The sequence below is a fragment of the Ursus americanus genome, chromosome 10 (assembly GCF_024610735.1).
Source record: "Ursus americanus isolate L20-20 chromosome 10, mUrsAme1.1.p, whole genome shotgun sequence".
In the NCBI taxonomy this organism is placed as follows: Eukaryota; Metazoa; Chordata; class Mammalia; order Carnivora; family Ursidae; genus Ursus; species Ursus americanus.
This window is the reverse complement of record NC_142136.1, coordinates 56737112-56757494: the sequence shown is the minus strand read 5'-3', so window position 1 is coordinate 56757494 and position 20383 is coordinate 56737112. Positions and strand designations below refer to the sequence as shown.

General features: G+C 34.1%; 1 protein-coding gene across 4 annotated transcripts in view; it reads right to left on the bottom strand.

Annotated features, from left to right (window-relative positions):
• FNDC3A (fibronectin type III domain containing 3A) overlaps positions 1-20383 on the bottom strand; it is a 160841-nt gene that overhangs the window by 96207 nt on the left and 44251 nt on the right. For 3 of the 4 annotated variants that reach the window (XM_045796822.2, XM_045796826.2, XM_045796823.2), the window contains one exon: positions 8862-8937. In XM_045796822.2, the coding sequence (XP_045652778.2) occupies positions 8862-8937 (76 nt within the window). Of the gene's footprint in view, positions 1-8861; positions 8938-14659; positions 14679-20383 lie in introns of those variants that run through there. The other variant, XM_045796824.2, reaches the window with a different exon arrangement.

The following is a 20383-nucleotide window of genomic DNA, read 5'->3' as shown; positions in this document are numbered from 1 at the left end:
TTTTATCTTGGGGGAGGAATTATAAAGGGCAAAGTCTTTAATATAATAATGTGCTATTCCACCAGTATGAAAAATAGTCACCTATGCTTTAGAGCATTTTCTAAGGGTGGTTAAGATTTTCTAAGTAATATATAAAGGACCTAACTTTTCCATGGTTTAGTTTGCTGAACTGCAAAATAATGCCTACTGGGAATAAGAATCTACTACATCCGGGGGGCACCTGGGTGGCTCAGTCAGTTAAGCATCTACCTTCAGCTCAGGTCTTGGTCTCAGGGTCTTAGGATCGAGCCCTGCATCAGGCTCCCTCTGAGCACAGAGTCTGCTTCTCCCTCCCCCTCTCCGTCTGTGAGCTCTCTCTCTCTCTCTTTCATAAATAAATAAATAAAATCTTAAAAAAGAAAGAATCTACTACATATGGTTTCTACTTGTGTTATTTATAATTTATGTAGAACCTAAAGAACTTGGTTAAGTTCAGTCAGATTTGTAGTGATGGAAAGTCAGTGGGCCAAAGATTATCAGTGGTCTTATAAAAATACTCTTAGAATACTGACCTCCTTATTATTAAAATATATTTAAAATATAGCATACTAGCAGAGTTAAAAACACCTAAAAACTTGAGAGCTGATGGAAACTTATTGAATCAAATTTGCACTTGCCCACCCTCATTTCCCATATGTGCAAAATAACGACCAGAATTTAAGTAATCTACCCAAAGCTACAGAATTCATAAAATTTTAGACTTGGGAAGAACCTTAAAAGGCATCAACTCCAACCATCCACTCAAAAGAAATTAAACCTCCTAATAGCACAATCAAGTGAAGAGCCAACATATGCATTACCACCTAAGATGGATGGGAACTGATCACTCCTGAGCCTTTTGACAGTTCTGTTTATTATAGAGTTCTTCCTCATACTGAGCTAAATCTGTTTTCCTATAACTCCCACCCAATGTTTCTAGAAGCCAGGTTGACTTACTCCTAGACCTGTGCCTTTTACAATGCACCATTAATTCACTCACATACCTTGTTATTTCTTTAAAGTTCTATTGTTGTGAATTTAGGAAGAAAAGTTACAGGTACAGTATTTCATGCTGCTAATTATAGTAACTGTACCAGGATATCTAAAACAATAGACATTTAACTTCTAATAAATTTCAGAGGTATTTTTAATAACAAACCCCTGACATCTAACAAGAGTCATGGGGGCTGAAGTATAGTTTGCATACATGTCTTGGGTATTCCAGCATATCACAGCAAATCAACTAGGAGTCCTACTTGCATGACAACTCCATCTTCCTCCTTCCTCACCCCATAAAGACATTCTGAGAGATGGGTTTTGGGCTTTGATTAGATCTGATGGGCATAAGGGATTCAGACAAGAACACAAAGAAGAACAAAGCCAGGCACTCCAACTTTTGGAGGGCAGAGAACTGACTCTTAGGTAACAGAGTTGGGATTGATGGGATACAGGGCTTATAAGTATTTAATAAAGCACTGTATTTATTAAGGACCTCAAACCTCAAACCTCCTCAGTTCAGGAGACTTGCCCTGCAAAGGAGATCACAAATATGAAAGAGTAGACTAACTGCAAGGAAGATAGACATGGTTATACTCACCACGATCCCAGAAAACACAGAGAAGGACAAAGTGGTACTTACTGGTTGGGACTAACCTTCCCTTAACTTCAAAAACCCCTATAATGGCAGGAAGAGTCAGAATGAGGGGCACGAGGAGACAAGGTGAAAATAGAAAAGCTGTGATGAATAGCAGCAACATGAAGAAAAAAGGGAATAAAAGTGTCAATAATAACTGCCCCAGGAGCAACAGTGCTAATCACTTCTTCAATGAGGTGATAGTAAAAGAAACAAGAGTCAAATAAATCCCCACTGGGGTTTTCCATGCAGAATGGAAAGCAACATCAGCAGCAACAATGGTGAGAAAATATCAGTAACTGTTGAGAAGCTGCTCTCAGCCTCTTGGAAGCAAAAAGGAAAACAGCAGGACTTGCAGGTGGAGCTTGATGTCCCATACTAACTATAGTGGGTGAAAGGGCTCAGAATTAACACACTGAGACTGTTAAGTTATTGGCTTCCCTGTGTAAGGTGAGATACGAGAAAGCAAAGATTAATACCTCTCAACAAACTTGAATTCACCTTGACACTTTTTCTACATATAGGAATCAGATCATAAGAAAATATGCAGAAATCCAGGATGGTCAAATGATCAGATTCCCGGCATTATCTTGGATTCACTATTTACATATTTGACATGTCTTTGTTACTCTACAATCTTAACTGGTGTTCATATTGAAGACTCTGATGCACTAAAATACTCCTAAGTATAGAAGTATATTTTTAGTATGTAGTAGTTAGCAAGGCAAACGAGTATACCAATATACTTGAATATATTTTAGCAGTTAATTTCAATAAATATTGACAGCATGCCTACTAACTTAAAGGCATTATTTTAGCACAGAGAATCAGAGATGAAAGAGAGACAATTTCTATCATTAAGGAAACCAAATAGAGGGAAGCTAATGATCCCTGAACTTGAGTTAAGTAAGGTTTTATGTACCGAGACAAAGACAGCATCATTGCTCCTGCCCGTATAAATTCAGAAGGTTAGTGAGTGTCTCTTTCACGTGTTTATTTCATTAGGAATGAAGATTAATAAATTAACTGGTTGGCATCCTGTTCATAGGTCTGTTTTGAGCAATGCCATTCATTAGCTCAACTACTTTATGAAATATGCCCATGCACAGACAGACTTGTTAAACCGAAGACTCTGTCAGTATATTCATTCCCAGAATTAACTAAAGAGATATCAGTTAATTAACAGGTAATTTTAGAATCAAAGAATCTTTAGTTAGAATAAATATTGGAGTTTACCTAATTGCTCTTCTTTTCTATGCAATAATTACTTTCATAATACCTCTCAACCAGTGCATGAACACATACAACGATGGGACTCAGGTATAATAACGCAATGACTCCATTTTTATAGAGCCATAATGGTCTGACAGTTCCTCCCTGTCAAAATTTGCTTCCCTGCAACTCTTACCTGTTAGTCTAAATTTTGCCCTGTAACGGTGCAGAGAACAATGTCTTCAAGCCACAGCTCTCTTCTAGGTTAAACATCCTTCAAGTATTTTTATAGTCTTTTACAAAAATAATTTCTTGACTCCATGCTCTCCTGTGACCCTCCCGGGTTCAATCTGTCAATACTTCTCTCAAATATGTTAAAAGAATACCGTCTAACCAGAGTAATATGCCATCTATTTTGAACTTATATTTTTTGTTTTTGTAGTCTAAGATTTCATTTGTTTTTACTTTTGCAAACAAGATTCAATATGTGACTCATATTTAGCTCTAGTTCTACTAAAACAAGTAAGTCCTATTCATAAAGTTGTCTTCCTTTTTTGCACTGTAGTGGATACTGTCATTTGTTTTGGTGCACAGAATATGAAACCCCTTTGTATGTTGGAGGAGTCACCTTGGGTAAGTGCAAGATTCCTGTTACAAAACGGGCATCTATGCTGTAAACAGGTAATACTGAGTTCTTAGTGAAGAAAGGGCACAGGTACAATCTTGGCATTGATGATGCCTTCCTAATCACACAGGTTTTATAGCATGGTTTGGGGGCATTGTTCCTGAAGCTTAGCTTTGAGTCTGGGGTTATATGTCTGACGCAGGTCTTGGGATCTATGATTGCACAGATATAAACAGTATGTCCAAAAGTGCATAGTATAATAATCTCTATGATTAATTATGTTCCAAATTCTACACGATGGACACACACACACACCCTATTTACACAAACAAGTGTAAGACAGGATGTAAAAATAATCGCTAAATTGTTTATTATAACCTGACTGATGTAATAGTACATGATAGAGCTGGAACTCAAAGCCAGGTACCATGTGCTTAACTACTCTCCTATTAGGTTAATAAATTAAACAATCATCAATATTGTTGTTTATCTTCCTAAAATATATAATTTGAAGGGGCCAGGGCACATAAAAGCTATTTAGGCATAGCTGGTCTGTATATTCTTTTTGCTTTTTCATAATTTTCTTTTGCATATAGTAGCATGGAATCACACCAAAATAGAAGTTCCACAACAATGCAAAGCCACTAGATATTTAATTAATAAGTTCTTATTCTTTAGTCCTATTTATTCTTTTTGAGGAGTCATCAAAGAAAAAGTGAGCCATACCTGCCTTTCAGGAAGGAGTGTTTTTAGAGAAAACTGTGTGTCTTTATCTATTTCATTTGCTCGGCACGTAGAAAATTGTCAAGAAACATTAGTTTTTTCTCTTCCTCATTCAACTTAATTAAACATTCTCTTTGTGCTGAGTGCTATGCAAGGCACCAGGGCTAAAAACATATGTAATTTCTGCCCTCATTTATTTCGGTATGGGCATCCAGAAGTAGGAGAGGAGAGAAACTGAAAAAAGGCCTTTTCTGCAAACACTTTAGAGAACAGATGATGTCTGACGGATAAGTACTAATTTATCGCCATTACAAGCCAGCTCTACAACAGGAATTTTAAAGAGTTTACCATATACTCTCTATGAAATATACTTCCAGGACTTTCCCAGTAACCCAAATTCAGAAACCTTGCCTAATTCTCTACTCTTCATGATTCCCCACAAAACAAAACTAAGAAGGGCAGTTTTTAGCACATATTACAAAGATTTATTAATACTAAACCTGAAGATTTACTCATTTATTACATTTTTACTTTCCTATATATAATTACCAGGCAAGGATGAATTAATTTTCATAATATCTATCATCACACAAAACAATCTGTTGAAATGATATTAAAGCACTTCACGAAGAACACATAAAAACATCAAATTGTTAGAACAGTGTCAAAATACCTTTTAATAGAAAAAAAGACAGATTCAAGATCATACTCTGATTTCAAAAGAAATAATGTGTTTGTGCTGAAGCTTAGGATGGCAAAAATGAGGTATGAGTCAGAATCATGCAGTATAAATATACCTAACCAATGAGGAGAATGGCAACTGGAAAGCTGTAAAAGGCAGGGAGCTATACATTTAGATATTTAAGAGTGATGTAGGATCTAAAAGGACATGAAATAAGGTAAAGAGTAAAGGAAGACAGACATTAGATCCTGGATAAGACTCAGAAAAAATCGCATGGAACAATAAAAAAAAGATCAAATCCAATGAACAAAGTATATTCTTTTCATTATACATATGAAACATATTTTGAAAAGCAAATATTGAAAAGTCCTGTTTCTGGCTCCTAACCATTTCTTTCTTTCTTTTTTCTTTAGGTGTGGAAGATAGAGAGAGAGAAGCTCAGCACTGCATTTAGAAGAGTATTTGTTCCATTTTTATTGGAAGGAAAACATCGCCAATATTTTTTTAAATTTTTAATTAATTTTAAAAATTATGTTCAGTTAGCCAGCAAATAGTACATCATAAAGACATCGCAAATCTTTCCAAACTGTAAACTAGATGTTAACTCTCTGGCATAATCTCCTTCAATGGCTCTTCCTCACTTTTGCAATGAAGTTAAAGTTCTTAGTATGGCAGGCAAGCCATTTCAAGATCTGTCTACATTTTCAGATTCATCTTCATCTGTATCTCCTTTATACACCTTTTAAAGCAATTTTTATCTCTTTGCAGTTACTCAAAAAAGTCAAGCTATGCTTTCCTTCTGTTGCTTTTGTACACTGTTTCCTCTGTCTAAAATGCTTCCTTGAGACCCTGTTGTCATTTGCTATTGTCCTTAAAGACAGGTCACATTATCACTTTCTACTTGACAGATTTTCTTCCTGACATATCACTCTGCATGACGGTAACCCTCCTATGCTTCCACAACACCCTGTGCATATCTCTTTTTATACTGTAATACAATTGTTAATTTCCCCCCTTTCTTCCCTACTACTCTGTGTTCTTGAATGCCAGGAACTATGTCTTAGTTTTCTTTGAATCCCCAACAGCTGGCCGAGTATACCTCAGGAGACACTTAGTAAATTCAAGAAAAAAAACATAAACAATTTGTCTCTCCAAGAAGTATGCTATAGTAGAAATCAAGTGTTATACGGAGCTCTGCCCATAACTAGCTATAAGTCACAAATTATAAACATGCAATAAAATAAGGGGATCATCTAGATCTCTAAAGCTCCCTGTGATTTCTGTTAACTTCGTTTTTGTTTCATAAATTCTTGACAAGACAATAAAACTACTTTAAAAAGAACAGTCTTTAATTCAAATGTTTACTAATTTAAACTGGATTTATCTCAGTTTTCAGGTTTTACTACTGAGGTTTTCTTTTATTGGTCTAGTGGCTGTGAAGAGGAAAGTTTTCCTAACTTGACAGCCTCAGAGGCAAGGATCCTATTTTACTCTGAGCTTCACTGGCATATGATTTTCCTCCCTTAAGATGTTTTCTCTTTGCTATCTCTTGCCTCCGCTTCTATTTCTATTCTTACCGTTTACCTAGCTCTAGAGCTAGTTCAGGAAGATGTCTGCCACATAACAGAAACTAGTGATAGCAGAGGGGAAGAAAAGGAGAAGATGAGTTCCAGGAGTCATTAGTCTTTTCTCATCCTGTCTTCTCTTGCTTGGAGTGAGGGCACACTGGTCTTTACAAAAACTTCACCCCAGTCCCTTGTTCACTACTACTCCTTCCACCTTCATCCCATCTTTTAATTTTAAAAAACAAAAACATAAAAAGGAGGGAGCTTTGTACCTTCTTTCAGGTTCCCCTTATCTTATCCTGTGTTTTTAAAAACTCTGCCCAGTAATTTTAAAACAAAGTCTCTACTCTTCTCTGTCATTCAGAGAGGAGTCTCCCTTTCCTACAGAAGCAGAGAAATGTGTCCCTACCTAAAAATATCTTCACATGGTAGTCAGTTCCTACTATTAAGAGACTGTTAGTACAACAGGCACATTATAAATTAAATAGTCTTTTTTTTTATCCTGACTGAAGGGGTAATTAGCACGTAAAAATCAGTTTAACTGATTTCATAAGGGAGAAGATTCACAAATTACAGTTACAAATTAACTTTTAAAATTCAAAGTCTGGTTATCCAAATGCAATTAATGATTTTGTATTTTAAGTCACACTGTAATAGTAATAAGGATACTCATTCCCAGATATGTTTGAAAAGACCAATGTTATACTAGTTAAAATGCTTCCATCATAAAGAATATTTATTGAAAACAATTTGAAGAAATGTACAAATAAACCTAAGATGTGTGCTCTATTAGAAACTTACATTCTAAGAGCTATGCAGTATAAAAATGTAATTATTTTATAAAAACCTGATTGGCAAGTAAAGACAGGCAAAGTTTACTATATTGCGTATAAATTCTACTACCTGGTTTCTTTTAAGCTCATAATATATGGACACTTCCTATTTGTGTGTGAAGTTACCTTAACTGACACAGATTTAAATTGACTTAGAGAATAGAAAGTATGTAAGATTTGGATGGCAGGCTAAGAGTTTTAATTTTAATTACTGAGCTAATTACCTCTCTGGAAGGAGTAAGGTCTATTTCTTCTTTGATTAAATAGACTAGATTGTCCCAGTAAGATGGGGGGGTATCATAAATCCTGGTTTACCTGGGACAATCTTGGCTGATAACAGTTGTCTTGGAGTAGTTGCTAGGGTCCTCTTTCACTCTCAGAAGTATCAGTTTGGATGAGAAAGCATATGGTCACCCTACTTAACATGCTCTTTTCAAATTAAAACAACAAATATTAGTTAGGTATCCAGTATGTGGAAGGCCAAGAACTGAAGGGAATACAAAGAAATGTAAGAAATGGTATTTGCCCTCAAAATGCTTAGGACTTAGTTGGAGAGACTGAATAAACATTTCAAGTTAAACATACAAAATTTAAATGACTTAAAAAATATAACTACAACAAATATTACAAGAAAGTATGTAGTTACTTGTTAAACGAATGGCACAATAATTAGCCAGGAGTTTCATAAGACATAAAGGTCACTTCCAATTAAACAACACCACAACGTCCATCAACACAATTTACTGAGTGCCTTGTATGTGCTAGATGGGGTTTAGAGTGCTTTACACGCATATTAGTTAACCCTCACAATCATCCTAAGAGGCCTAATATTATTTATAAGGAAGGGAATTTTATGATGAGAAATGTATCTGATAGAGGTCAAATAACATGCAAAAGTTCTATCTAACTAGTAAGCAGAGTTGGGATTTAAACCCAGGTTCTCTAATACCAAAGTCAGCGATCTTTTTATTGCTTTTCTCTTTACATAGGGTGGTGGTTCTCAACTGTGGGTGCTTCTGCCCCACCCCCCCAGCGACATATGGTAATATCTGGAAATATTTTTGTTTGTCATAAATGTGGTGGGGGGGTGGCTAGTGACCTTACAAAAATTTTTTTACAGATAAGATCTGAACTGAGTCTTGAAGCATGGGTAGGATTTGGATAGGCTAGGGATGGTGGAGATAAAGGCAGATTATAGATAAGAATAGTACAGAAAGTATAAGACAGGTTCAAGAAGACAGTGAATAAGCCAACTTAGTAAGATAAAAGAACACAATATTAAAGGGAAAGTGAAAGCAAGACTAGAAGATGCAGTTATTTTTTTAAAAGACCAAGGAACCTGAACTGGATTCACTGAAGATAATTGAGAAGGGGAATGAATATAAGATTAATCACAAAACCAGGGAAAAGAGACTAATGAGGATGCTACTGGAATAATTAAGTCATAAGGTATTCAGTTTGTGTGTTGGTGTGGCGCTGACAGTGAGAAAAAGAAGAAACCATAAGCATGTAAACTTTTATGTACCATAAATTTTTGTCATCTCAAAGAATAACAAATTATCATTCTTACCTGTAATGCACTGAAACTGTCCATCTTCTCTTCTTATTGTAAATGCTTCCCCTGGGTTAACTTGTACCAGAATGACCTTAAAATGAGAGAAAGGAGTATTAAAACAAAAAAAATAAAATAATAGAATAAATAACAATCAAAATAGGGTAATTCAGTATAACAAAATGCTAAATGTTGCTAGAACAGATGTCAGCTATTTAACCTTATGAAAATGGGAAGGAAAATGGGATTACACATTTTACACATTTGTTCAAAAAGTATTACTTCACTTTTCTGGAGGTCAGACTTAGGCCAAAAGTAAGGGAATAAAGAAATACAGTGTCACATTTTTATTGGAAAGTTAATAAACTTCACTTGAAAGAAAGATGGAATCAAACAGAATATTTGGCAGATCTATGCTTAGTTCATTAGTTGCTAAGTATTTCATTTTTTTAAAGATAAAGTATTGGGGCGCCTAGGTGGCTCAGTCGGTTAAGTGTCTGCCTTTGGCTCAGGTCATGATCCCAGAGTCCTGGGATCAAGCCCCGCATTGGGCTCCTTGCTTGGCGGGGAGCCTGCTTCTCTCTCTGCTGCTCCCCCTGCTTGTGCTCTCTGTCAAATAAATAAATGAAAATCTCAAAAAAAAAAAAAAAGATAAAGTATAAATTGGTAAGAAGAGCTTGAGATGAGCATATCTGAATTAGTAGAACATTTCAAATTATATCTGGGAATATGTAAAATTAATCCCACCTTTTTAAAGTAGTTTTCATTATATAGATTATACATTCTAACTTTATGACATCCGAAAAACAAAAAGCTGGAAAAAAAATCTGAAGTCCTTCTATCTTACAATAAACACTGTTAGTATTTTGATAAATTTCTTAGTCTTGTTCCCTATGCATAGGCTTAATTTTCCCCCTTAAATAAATTTATATAAAAGGGCTCCAATTTGGTATCTTTTGAAGTTTAATATTTAAAAAAAAGACTTTTCCATACTATTAATCACTCAAAGTACTTCCTCAAATGACCATACCATAAACAACTTAACCATTCTCTTAATGTAAAGAATTTAGGTAGCTTTCAATTTTTCCATTATTATAAACAACACTGAAGTGAGCGATTTGTATGTAGTTTTTTCCTTTATTTCCAGTTAATTTTTTTGAGTGGTGTTTAAAGGTCGGGGGTGGGGGGTCTAGTTTCATTCTTTTACATGTAATATTCAATTTTCCCAGCACCATTTATTGAAGAGACTGTCTTTTCTGATTTGGGTGTTCTTGCCTCCCTTGTCAAATGTTAACTGACCACATACATGCATGGGTTTATTTCTGGGCTCTTGATTCTCTTCCACTGGTCTATGTTTCTTTTTTTGTGCCAAAACCATACTGTTTTGATTACTATAGCTTTATAATACACCTTGAAATCAGTAAGTGTGATGCCTTCCACTTTGTTATTCTTTTTCAGGATTGCTTTGGGTATTCAGGGGTCTTTTGCAGTTCCTTATACATTTTCAGAGTGTTTTTTCTACTTCTGTAAAAAATGCCATTGGAATGATAGGGACTGCACTGAATCTTAAGATGGCTTTAGGTAGTATGGATATTTTAACAACAATAATTCTTCCAATCCATGAACATGGGATACCTTTCCATTTATTTGTGTCTTCTTCAGTTTTTTTCATCTATGTTTTGTAGTTTTCAGGGTAGAGATCTTTCACCTCCTTGGTTAATATTTCAGGCAAAGACTGAAAGACCCTCACTTCAAGCGAAGTAGGTAAGAAGTAAGGTTAATGGAAAACAAAATAAATTGTTAGAAATAATCCAAATATATTAATAAAATAAATATAAATGGATTAAGCTTGCATATCAAAAAGAGAGAAAATAAAATTAGATTTAAAAATGTTAGAGAGGGGTGCCTGGGTGGCTCAGGTTGTGATCTTGGGGTCCCAGGATGGAGCCCCACATCCGGCTACTCACTTAGTGTGAAGTCTGCTTCCCCTTCTCCCTCTGCCCCTCCCCCCACTCGTGGTCTCTCTCTCTCTCTCTCAATAAAATCTTTTAAAAAAAAGTTACAGAGAGAAAACGTCAAACCCACTATTTTGGTGGTTTATTTTACTTTTTCGGTGATTAACAGAACAAGTAGACAACAATCATCAAGGATATGGAAGATCTTAACACCACCACCAATAATCTTGGTTTAATGGCCATGTAAAGAATATTGCACCTAACAATTAGAAAACACATATTCTTTTCAAGCACATATGGAATTGACATGAAAATGAAAAGAATGGACTATAGAGAACACCATAAATCAAATCTTACAAATTTCAAAGAATAATACTGCATGTCCTCTATGTATAGTTAAATTAGAATCAGAAATTTAAAAATGTATTTGCAAATTTTAAAAAGCTTCAGTAATGTATAAATACTTATAACAGAAAAGACTGAAAATTAGTAAGTATCCAAGTAAGTGAGAAAAGGCAGAGTTAACTCTAACTTTAAAAGAAAATTAACAACAAAAAAAAAAAAACAGGACCCAAAAATAAGAACAGAAATAATGAATCAGAACACAAGAAACACTGGAGGATGAGAAAATAGCTTGAACAGAAATCAGAGTGAAGGATAACCAAGAGAAAAAAATTAAAGAGAAAAAAGTAGTCAGTCACCTTTTCTGGCTAGGGAATTTTTCTCCCTCAAGGAGATTCCTGAACCTTGGGAGATTTTATGCAAGTAGATGGCTTTACAATGCATTTTATAAAATCTAAGAACTTATCTCTCTACATCGGTTTTATTTAGGGGGCTAGGTCCTTATTACCCCATTATTTCAAATGTCGTATTTTCAGGGAAACCTTCCCTAACCAACAAATTCTGGGGTATGTTCACATACTTTCTACCATATTGATCTATTTTATTTTTTACCTAGCACTTGTCGCTATCTGAAATTATTTTGTGCAGTTATTTGGTTAGTGGTTTACTGAGCAGTTTCTATGCCACTGGAACAAAAGCCCTGTGAAAGCCAACATCTTGACTTGTCTTACAAAATACTATACCCTAGAGCTTGGCTCATAATAGGTTTTCAATAAATTTCTGTTTAATGAATTATATAAACAGTGAGGACTGGGGGTTATGTGGAAAGCATTCATTCATTTGACAAATATTTATTGAGGTCTTATTACAGGTGAGGCTCTGTTCAAGGTAATGGGTATAGAGTAATAAAAAAAAAGGACAAAAATATCTGCCTTCATATTACTGCAAAGAAAGAAAGTTAGAGGATTCAAGTTATGCCACTGAGTAATGCCAATTAAGAAAATTATTTTTAAGTTTAAAAAAATGCGGGCTGATTAGAAGAAATTCACACACACATACAGTTGAAAATCACTTCATTGTTGCTAACATCACAGATCAAGTCAGGGCTACTATTTGTAATAAACGTGCATGCCTGAATTCTAAGCACACTTATAGGTTTCTGGCAACTAATCAAAAAGATTTTGTCCAGTTTAAAAATGCAGAACTCACTTATCTTAAAATTATCTGGATTCCTACGTCATTTTATACTCATCTGCACACAACAGTGTAAATTTTCCATAAACTTATTATAAACAAAAGTACAATGTGATAAGGAGAAAGAAGAGAATAACTATGAATGACAGTTATTCTACCGGAGATAAAATATTGCCACAGAACTGCATAATCATAATAGCACAGCTTCTTAACAATTTAGTGACCACAGAAATTTTACAAAGTAACTCTCATAAGTGTGACAGGTGAGAAACCTGGTAAATTATCCACCATTTCGTGATTCATATCATTGATGCTTCTATTTGCAAAGGGATATACTAGAGAGCAAATTTTACAAATATAGTATCATAAAATGATTACCTAATACTTTATTTGACTTTAACAATGGAGTTCTTCAATATCTTCAAATTTCACAGAAACAAATCATTTGTGATCTTAGGTTTATACTTATCTCAAATGCACTGCCGGTCCTCCAATCCCTAACCCCTTTAAGAAATCAAGAGTTCAGTCCTGACAGTTTCACTACACTCTTTGTAAAATATACTCAAACATGTTTCTCTTTCCTAATCAGTTTCTTTCACCTCTAATTACATTCCTCATAACAGATTTGGTGCCATGTTCAAGACTACTGATACAATACATTAGCCAGCCAGTTTTCCTTTATCATCCTTTAGTGCAAATGCTAGGAACTTCTAATGCCTGGTTTGAGTTAATAGGTCAACAGTGGCTGAACAGACAGTTGATAAAAGCAATTATCCGAATATTCACCAATAGGTCAATTTTCAGTATTCTGAACAGAGACATGTAGAATAGTGAACATTTTAAGTGTATTCTGAACTTAAATATTCAGTACTACTAATATTTACATGGCTTCTTTAACAAGAAACACATACTTGAAACATGTTTTGGCTGACATACCTAACCCAAAGGGTAGATTTACTGACAATGACTGTAGATAATGCCATATACCATGTATATTTTAAAATCACTCTTACACGTAGGCTATGGACACACGGGAATATTTCTACAAAAATGTTATATTAAAACATAACACAAAAGATATGAAAATGTCACTGATTAAAGGTCTAAATATGCCTACTATATTCATTAATGAAAACCACAAAAATCTATAAGAACATAATAAAAACTTCATGTTCCGTAAATTCTTTGATAATAAAAAAGATAGAAAGGCTTGGAGAAGTTATGGAAGAGCAATAAAATTATAAAGGATCCAATATAAAATTATTTACTAAGGGAAGGAAATAAATTTCAAAAAAACCCCAGAATAGCAGAAAGGACATCTCTGGAGTGAAGAAGGAAAGAGGAGGACAAAGGGGCACAGACACTAGAGACTCACAAGTCTGACATGAACACCTCTAAAAAAACAGAGCATACAGCTCAGGAAAAGGCGGAGCTGAAGGAGACCAGAGATATCATTTAGTCCAATCCAGATTTATTTTTAAAAAGTAAATTAAGAGGTGATTATTAATATAATTGAAAAAGTTACTTCATTTTACATAAACCATTCAACCAATTGTTCTATTATATAGTAAACTCCCAGTGTATTTACTCGTTACATCAATTAACCACTTACAGTGAGGCAAATTCAAATGAGCATTTATAATAAAAAATATAGTACTTGGTACCACCTTGGAATCTAAAATAATGAATAGAAGTGCCAAAATTTATTTATTTATGCTTTGCCTATACAAATAAACCTTATTTAAATGTCAGGAATAAATACTTTAATAACATCTGTATATATTCTAAAGGAAACACAGTAATAAGTGAGCGATATTTGTATTTATTTATTTTTAAATATTTATTTATTTTTTTGAGAGAGAGCAAGCGAGCATGGGGTAGGGGCAGAGGGAGGTGGAGAGAATCTCAAGCAGACTCCCCACTGAGCCTGGAGCCTGATGTGGAGGTTTGATATCACCACCCTGAGATCATGACCTAAGCCAAAATCAAAAGTTAGCCACTTAACCAATTGATCCACCAGGCACCCTTAGTGATATTTTAAAAATAGAAACACCTAGGTATAAATTATATTTTACTATTTTAATTTTCAACTGTTACTAATCACTTCATTGCTAAATATAACTCAGAAAATATTCTTTTGCATTTCAAAGATATGTATACATAACTCCTTCGTCATCTGTTTCAATTTTACCTAACTGCTGTCAGTCTAAGCTCTTTACTTGTAAAATGAGAATGAGAAAAAAGCTATCTTACACCTGCTCCACAGCACAAATAAAGTGTATTAGATAAAATGATGTGCACTAGATGAAAGGAAAGACAACTTACCATCACGCTGGGAACTTTTCAAAATACTGTAGAGATAGTTAGGTCTGTCTGCAGAGGGTGAGAAATATGGGATTTTCCCCTTAGCTTGAATCCCAGGGAAATAATCAGTCTTTCTAATGCAATTACTCATAAATTGCTAAGATGGCCATCAGGAAAATCATGCTATTATTTATTACTCCAGAAAGTATCACTACTTTAAAACCTAAAGGATTCAGTAAAAGATACAAGGTTTGGTGGGGTGCCTGGTTGGCTCTCGTGGTAGAACATGCAACTCTTGATCTCAGGGTCATGAGTTCAAGCCCCACGTTAGGTGTAGAGCTAACATAAAAAAGTAAAAAATAAGTAAGGTTGGTGCGCTAATATTCTATAATCTCTAAAAGGAAAAACAGAAAGACTCCCAATGTGTTATAAGTGATCTGTTCTGTGCAGTTAAACATCTAACTTTCTGAATTTAGGAAGTATAGTCAAAGTTTGTTTCTCTAAAACTCTAACAGTTTAAATTATTTTGAAAAATATATACCTAATATAAAATGTTTAAGGATGTATTAATTTCTAAAAATGTTCACCTATATTTTCACATGAAATAATCTACAAAACCAAATATAATCACTGAAAAAAATAAAGAGAAGGTCACCAACTTGCACTAGGTCACTTGCACTTACAAAGGTCACCAACTTGCACTCTTCACTGTACATTAAGATTGACATTAAGTCAGATCTGAGAACAAAGTACCTCACGTTTCTATTTCTGAAACCCAGTAGAGGGCTTAGTAGACAGAGGAAAAAAATCAACCCAAAAGTCAAAAACATGTATTCGTGCTTTCCAGTATTTACGAACGTATTATCTAGGCTATCATCTTAGTTTGCTTAGCTGCCATAACAAAGTACCATAGACTGGGGAGGGGGGCGAAGTGCTTTGGAACAAATCAAAATTTGTTCTCTCATAGTTCTAGAGACTAGAAGTTCAAGCTCAAGGTGTCAACAGGGTTGGTTTCTTCTGAAGGCTCTCTCCTTGGCTTGCAGATGGCTACATTCTTCCTGTTTTTTCACATAGTCTCCCTCTAGGTGTATTTGTCTTAATATCCTCTTATTAGAAGAACTTTGGCAAAAGGGAGAATTCTATTGGATGAAAGCCTGCCCTAATGACCTCATTTTAGCTTAATTACTTCTTTAAAGACCCTACCTCCAAATATAGTCATATTCTGAAGTACTGGGTGTTAGAACATAGGAATTTCAGGATGGATTGAGGAAAACACAATTCAGCATAAAGCAGCAACCCTCAGATTACAGAAAATACATGAGCAAAATTCTCTGTAATGCCTAATCCTTTTCCTGTTTTTTTTTTAATCCAGCTGCTTCTTTATGCTTGCTCAAGGGTGCCAATTTAATGAGGTTGAGAGTAATAATAAAAGGGGAAATCCTTTGGGCTTTGTACCCTTGAATAATAGTTAACATGCCTTTTGCAATGTAATTCTTCAATCCATGACTGAAGGCTTTCAAAGTAACTCAATACTAATGGGGTTGTTTTGATGACTAAGTGAATTAACATATGTCAAGTGCTTAAGAAAGTTAATGGCATACAGTAAGCACTATCTGTACATGTTAGCTATCGTTATTGTAAGCATTGTATATGTACCTCTTAGTATTACTATTAATAGTGCAGATCTGTCACTTTAAGGATTTGCCCCCAGCCTAGAAGTTGATCAATTTACACATAAGAGAGATAATATACCCAGAATACAATGTTTAAGAGACTTCTCCTGAACTGGTCTGGGACCTGCCTGCCTCTCCATATTTTGTTGTACTCACCACCCTTCAGCCTGCTCTACTACTTTTAATACAGTGTTCCATGGTCAATAGCTTCCTTCTCATTTCCTGGTCTATGACTTATATACTAAGCATTTATTTACTCTAGCATGACATCTGATTCAGACTTGACTTCTGCTAAGATTTTCCTATGCTGAACCTCTGTGCTTCAGGACTTAAGTCTGGAAGCAAAAAATTTCTTCTACTTATTCCTTCAAGATACTGAAGCCTAAAGCAGAGTTAAATTATTCCTGTAATAAGGCCCTCAGCAATTTGTACAACCTCCGAGTATAATGCTTAGCACATAATTGTATTCGGTTGCTTACATGTTGTCACCTCCACTACATGAGTCCTTCATAAGACTTCAATCCATTTATTTTTATAGTTATAGAGGATACAGAAGTTCAACAAACGTTTGCTGAAATAACTACTGTCCATCTGTAAATAACTCCTAAATCTTTTCCTCTGGTTTTGAGACCAGGGCTAGCTGATAAAACTTTCCGTAATGACAGAAATGTTCTATGCTCTATCTGGAAGGATAGCTTCTAGCTACATGTGGCTATATACATATGGCCTTTGTGCGTATACAAGTGATTTTGAGCATTTAAAATGTGACTAGTGAAAATGACGGACTGAATTTGTAATCTTATTTACTTTTAATTAGTTTAATTTAAATTAGTGGTTAATGGCTACCATGTCAGACAGTACCATGTTAGATTTGCCAAGCTCCAACATTACTTTTCAAACTACTTTCTGGATTTATTTGCCTTGATAAATTGCAGGCACCTCAATCTTATTATGTCTAAATTTGAATTCATTATCTGACTTTCCTAGGAAATTAAGCTGAGAAATACATTTCAGCTAAATATACTATCAATTCACAAAAAAGTCTGAATTACTTACACAACAAAGTGTTATTAAATTGACTTGATTATAAAAACTTTGAATCAAGCTTTATCTACATTTCACTAGATCCCACCAATCTGTAGATACATTGGCTGAGGTAACATACTTCCGCAAAAGTCTAAAAATAGACTAATGTTTGGAAGTAAAAGGACAATTATCAAATTACTGAATGTGAATTTAGTTTTTAGTCTTATGAAGGATAATAACTTACAAAATTAAGAATACACCACCATATAGACAACTGAGATCTGTCAACCACGCACCCACTTAATTCATTTATTTGGTGAATAATTAATGAGCAAGTAGTATATGTTAGTTTGTGGAGTTGGGGATACAAGGATGAATCCGTGAGACAGCACAGCAATTACAGTGCTAAGATAGAAGAGTACAGGGTATAATATGTGATAATTAGAAAATACTTAAATTTTTTTTGTTTAGGCTCATTTTTCTTAAAGCTTTTTAGAAATAAAGGTACTGTGACAGAAAACAAATACGGATTTATAATGAGGCAATTCTACATTCAAATCCTATTTTATGACTTAATAAATGTGTTTTTTAGGTGAATTATTTAAACTCTGTGACCCTTAGTGCCTTCTTTTCTAAAATGCAGTGCTTTTGCAGTATTAAGAGAAACACTTTATGTAAAACTCTCAGCACAGTGCCTGACATACAGCAGACCTTCAAAAATAACAAGTATTTCCTTTAAATCCAGTACAAAAAGAATCCTAATTAATCATCTAGACTATGTGGAATACTTCATTTTCAGACAATGGTAAAAAAATGAGGTTATGTCCCATACATAAAAATATCTAGATAAGGTATGCACATATGTGTATATATAGGTGTGCGTGCATACACACACATACACATCTCCGTGCAACTAATGATCTGTATCTTCCCCTATTTCAGAATGGCTTCTAAGAAGATATGTCCTTTATTATTTTCTTATCAATCCTAGTACAAAGGATCATACTTGCACAAGTAATGATCTGTATCTTCCCCTATTTCAGAATGGCTTCTAAGAAAATATGTCCTTTATTATTTTCTTAGCAATCCTAGTACAAAGGATCATACTTGCACAAGTATGCCAAGTATCCCACTGAACGTATTATGTGAAGGTTGGCAACAATTAAATCTTTAGTTTCTAAAGCCAGTTCTAATTAAAAGGTCATATTTAAAATTTTTCCCATATTAAATAAAATAAAATTATTCTGAAGAAAGAGTATATGAATTTATTAGTATTAGACTATTACTGTCAATTCAAATTTCCAGATGTCATTATTTGGGTTTACATGTCCATATATTTTTAATCATTCTACTATCTTAAAAACTGGCATTCAAAGTAAGTCCAAGGTAGTATAACAAATAAGAGTTGTTGAATCACTATGTTGGTACATCTGAAACTATTGCAACACTGTGTGTCAATTACACTATTAAAAAAAGAAAATACAGTAAATCCAAAGTATCAAGATTGCCCAAGGGGATAATTGTAACATCATTAGCCAAAAGCTGTGTGTTGTACCTTCTTAGCAAAGCATTTTCACACTTATCACTTATTTTATTCATTTTAGGACTGAGTTTAAAATATGAATAAATTATTCAAACTGATAATACTTGAACAATAACATACATTCCTTTAACGAAAAAACTCCCAATGTAAACTGCCTACATCTGAAAATGAACTAATCAGTTTTCAAAATAAAGTTTAAAAAGTAAAAGTTTACCTTAAATGCTGACAGTCTCCTCACAAAACACGTCTTCTTAAATAAACTGCATCAATATACTGAAATCAATTCATTATGTCCATTAAAACTCAAACTTGACTCAAGTTTTTAAAGTGAGATTTTTTTTATCCCTTTCTTCCCCTACCGATCATCCTAGTTCTTATGTTCCATAGATGAGAGAAATCATATGATAGTTGTCTTTCTCTGCTTGACTTATCAGAGGGGAGGGGGGTGGGGGAATGGGATAGACCGGTGATGGGTAGTAAGGAGGGCACGTATTGCATGGTGCACTGGGTGTTATACACAACTAATGAATCATCGAGCCTTACATCGGAAACCGGGGATGTACTGTATGGTGACTAACATAAATCATTAAAATAAAAAATAAATAAATAAATAAATAAAGTGAGATTTTTACAGCATAACAGGATCAAGTCAAAAGAAGTTGCTGAAGTAATTCTAACTTTCAGAAGTTTTTATGATGATGATGTTACATGGATGACAAATACTATAAGGTTATTTTGAATGTAGCAATAAATTATTCACATAAAAAGTATATATGTATAAAATATAGTCATTTCAAAATACTAACAAATTAAAATACAATTAATGAGAACACTCTTTAAAGACGTACGCCAATTAGTTCTCGCAAAAGTTATGTTTCTTTCCAGTGTCTTATAATACTCTATTTACAATTTATAAATACTACGTATAGATAATATATGGAAGTAGACGGTGTCACTATGCAGATAATTTAACATACACTTAGAAATGATTTATCTATCAATGCTTTAATTCTGAAATAGACTCTAAATTTAACAGATTTATCAAAGAAAGATTGGTAACAGTCTTATAGAAATAATTTACTTCAAAAGATAATTTACTTTCAGATTACTAGCAATCACATTTACATTATATAAACCCATAACTACAAAATGTAGATGGGTTTAAAAATATTTAATATTTTTTGAGATACCCATATACCACAAAATTTACCCTTTAAGGGATATGATTCAGTGGTTTCTAGTACAGAGTTGTACAACCATCACCAAAGTAAATTTTAAAACATTTTCACAGTTTGGGAGAAATTTTTATAGACTTTTGTGACAGGCTTCTTTCACTTAGCCTAAAGCTTTTGAGGTTCATCCAAATATCTGCATATACTGAAGTACTTCATTCCAGCATATACTGAAGTACTTCATTCCAGTTTATGGCCAAATAACATTCCATTGTATGAATATATCACATTTATCCATTCATCTGTTGATGGACATCTGGATTGTTTCCAC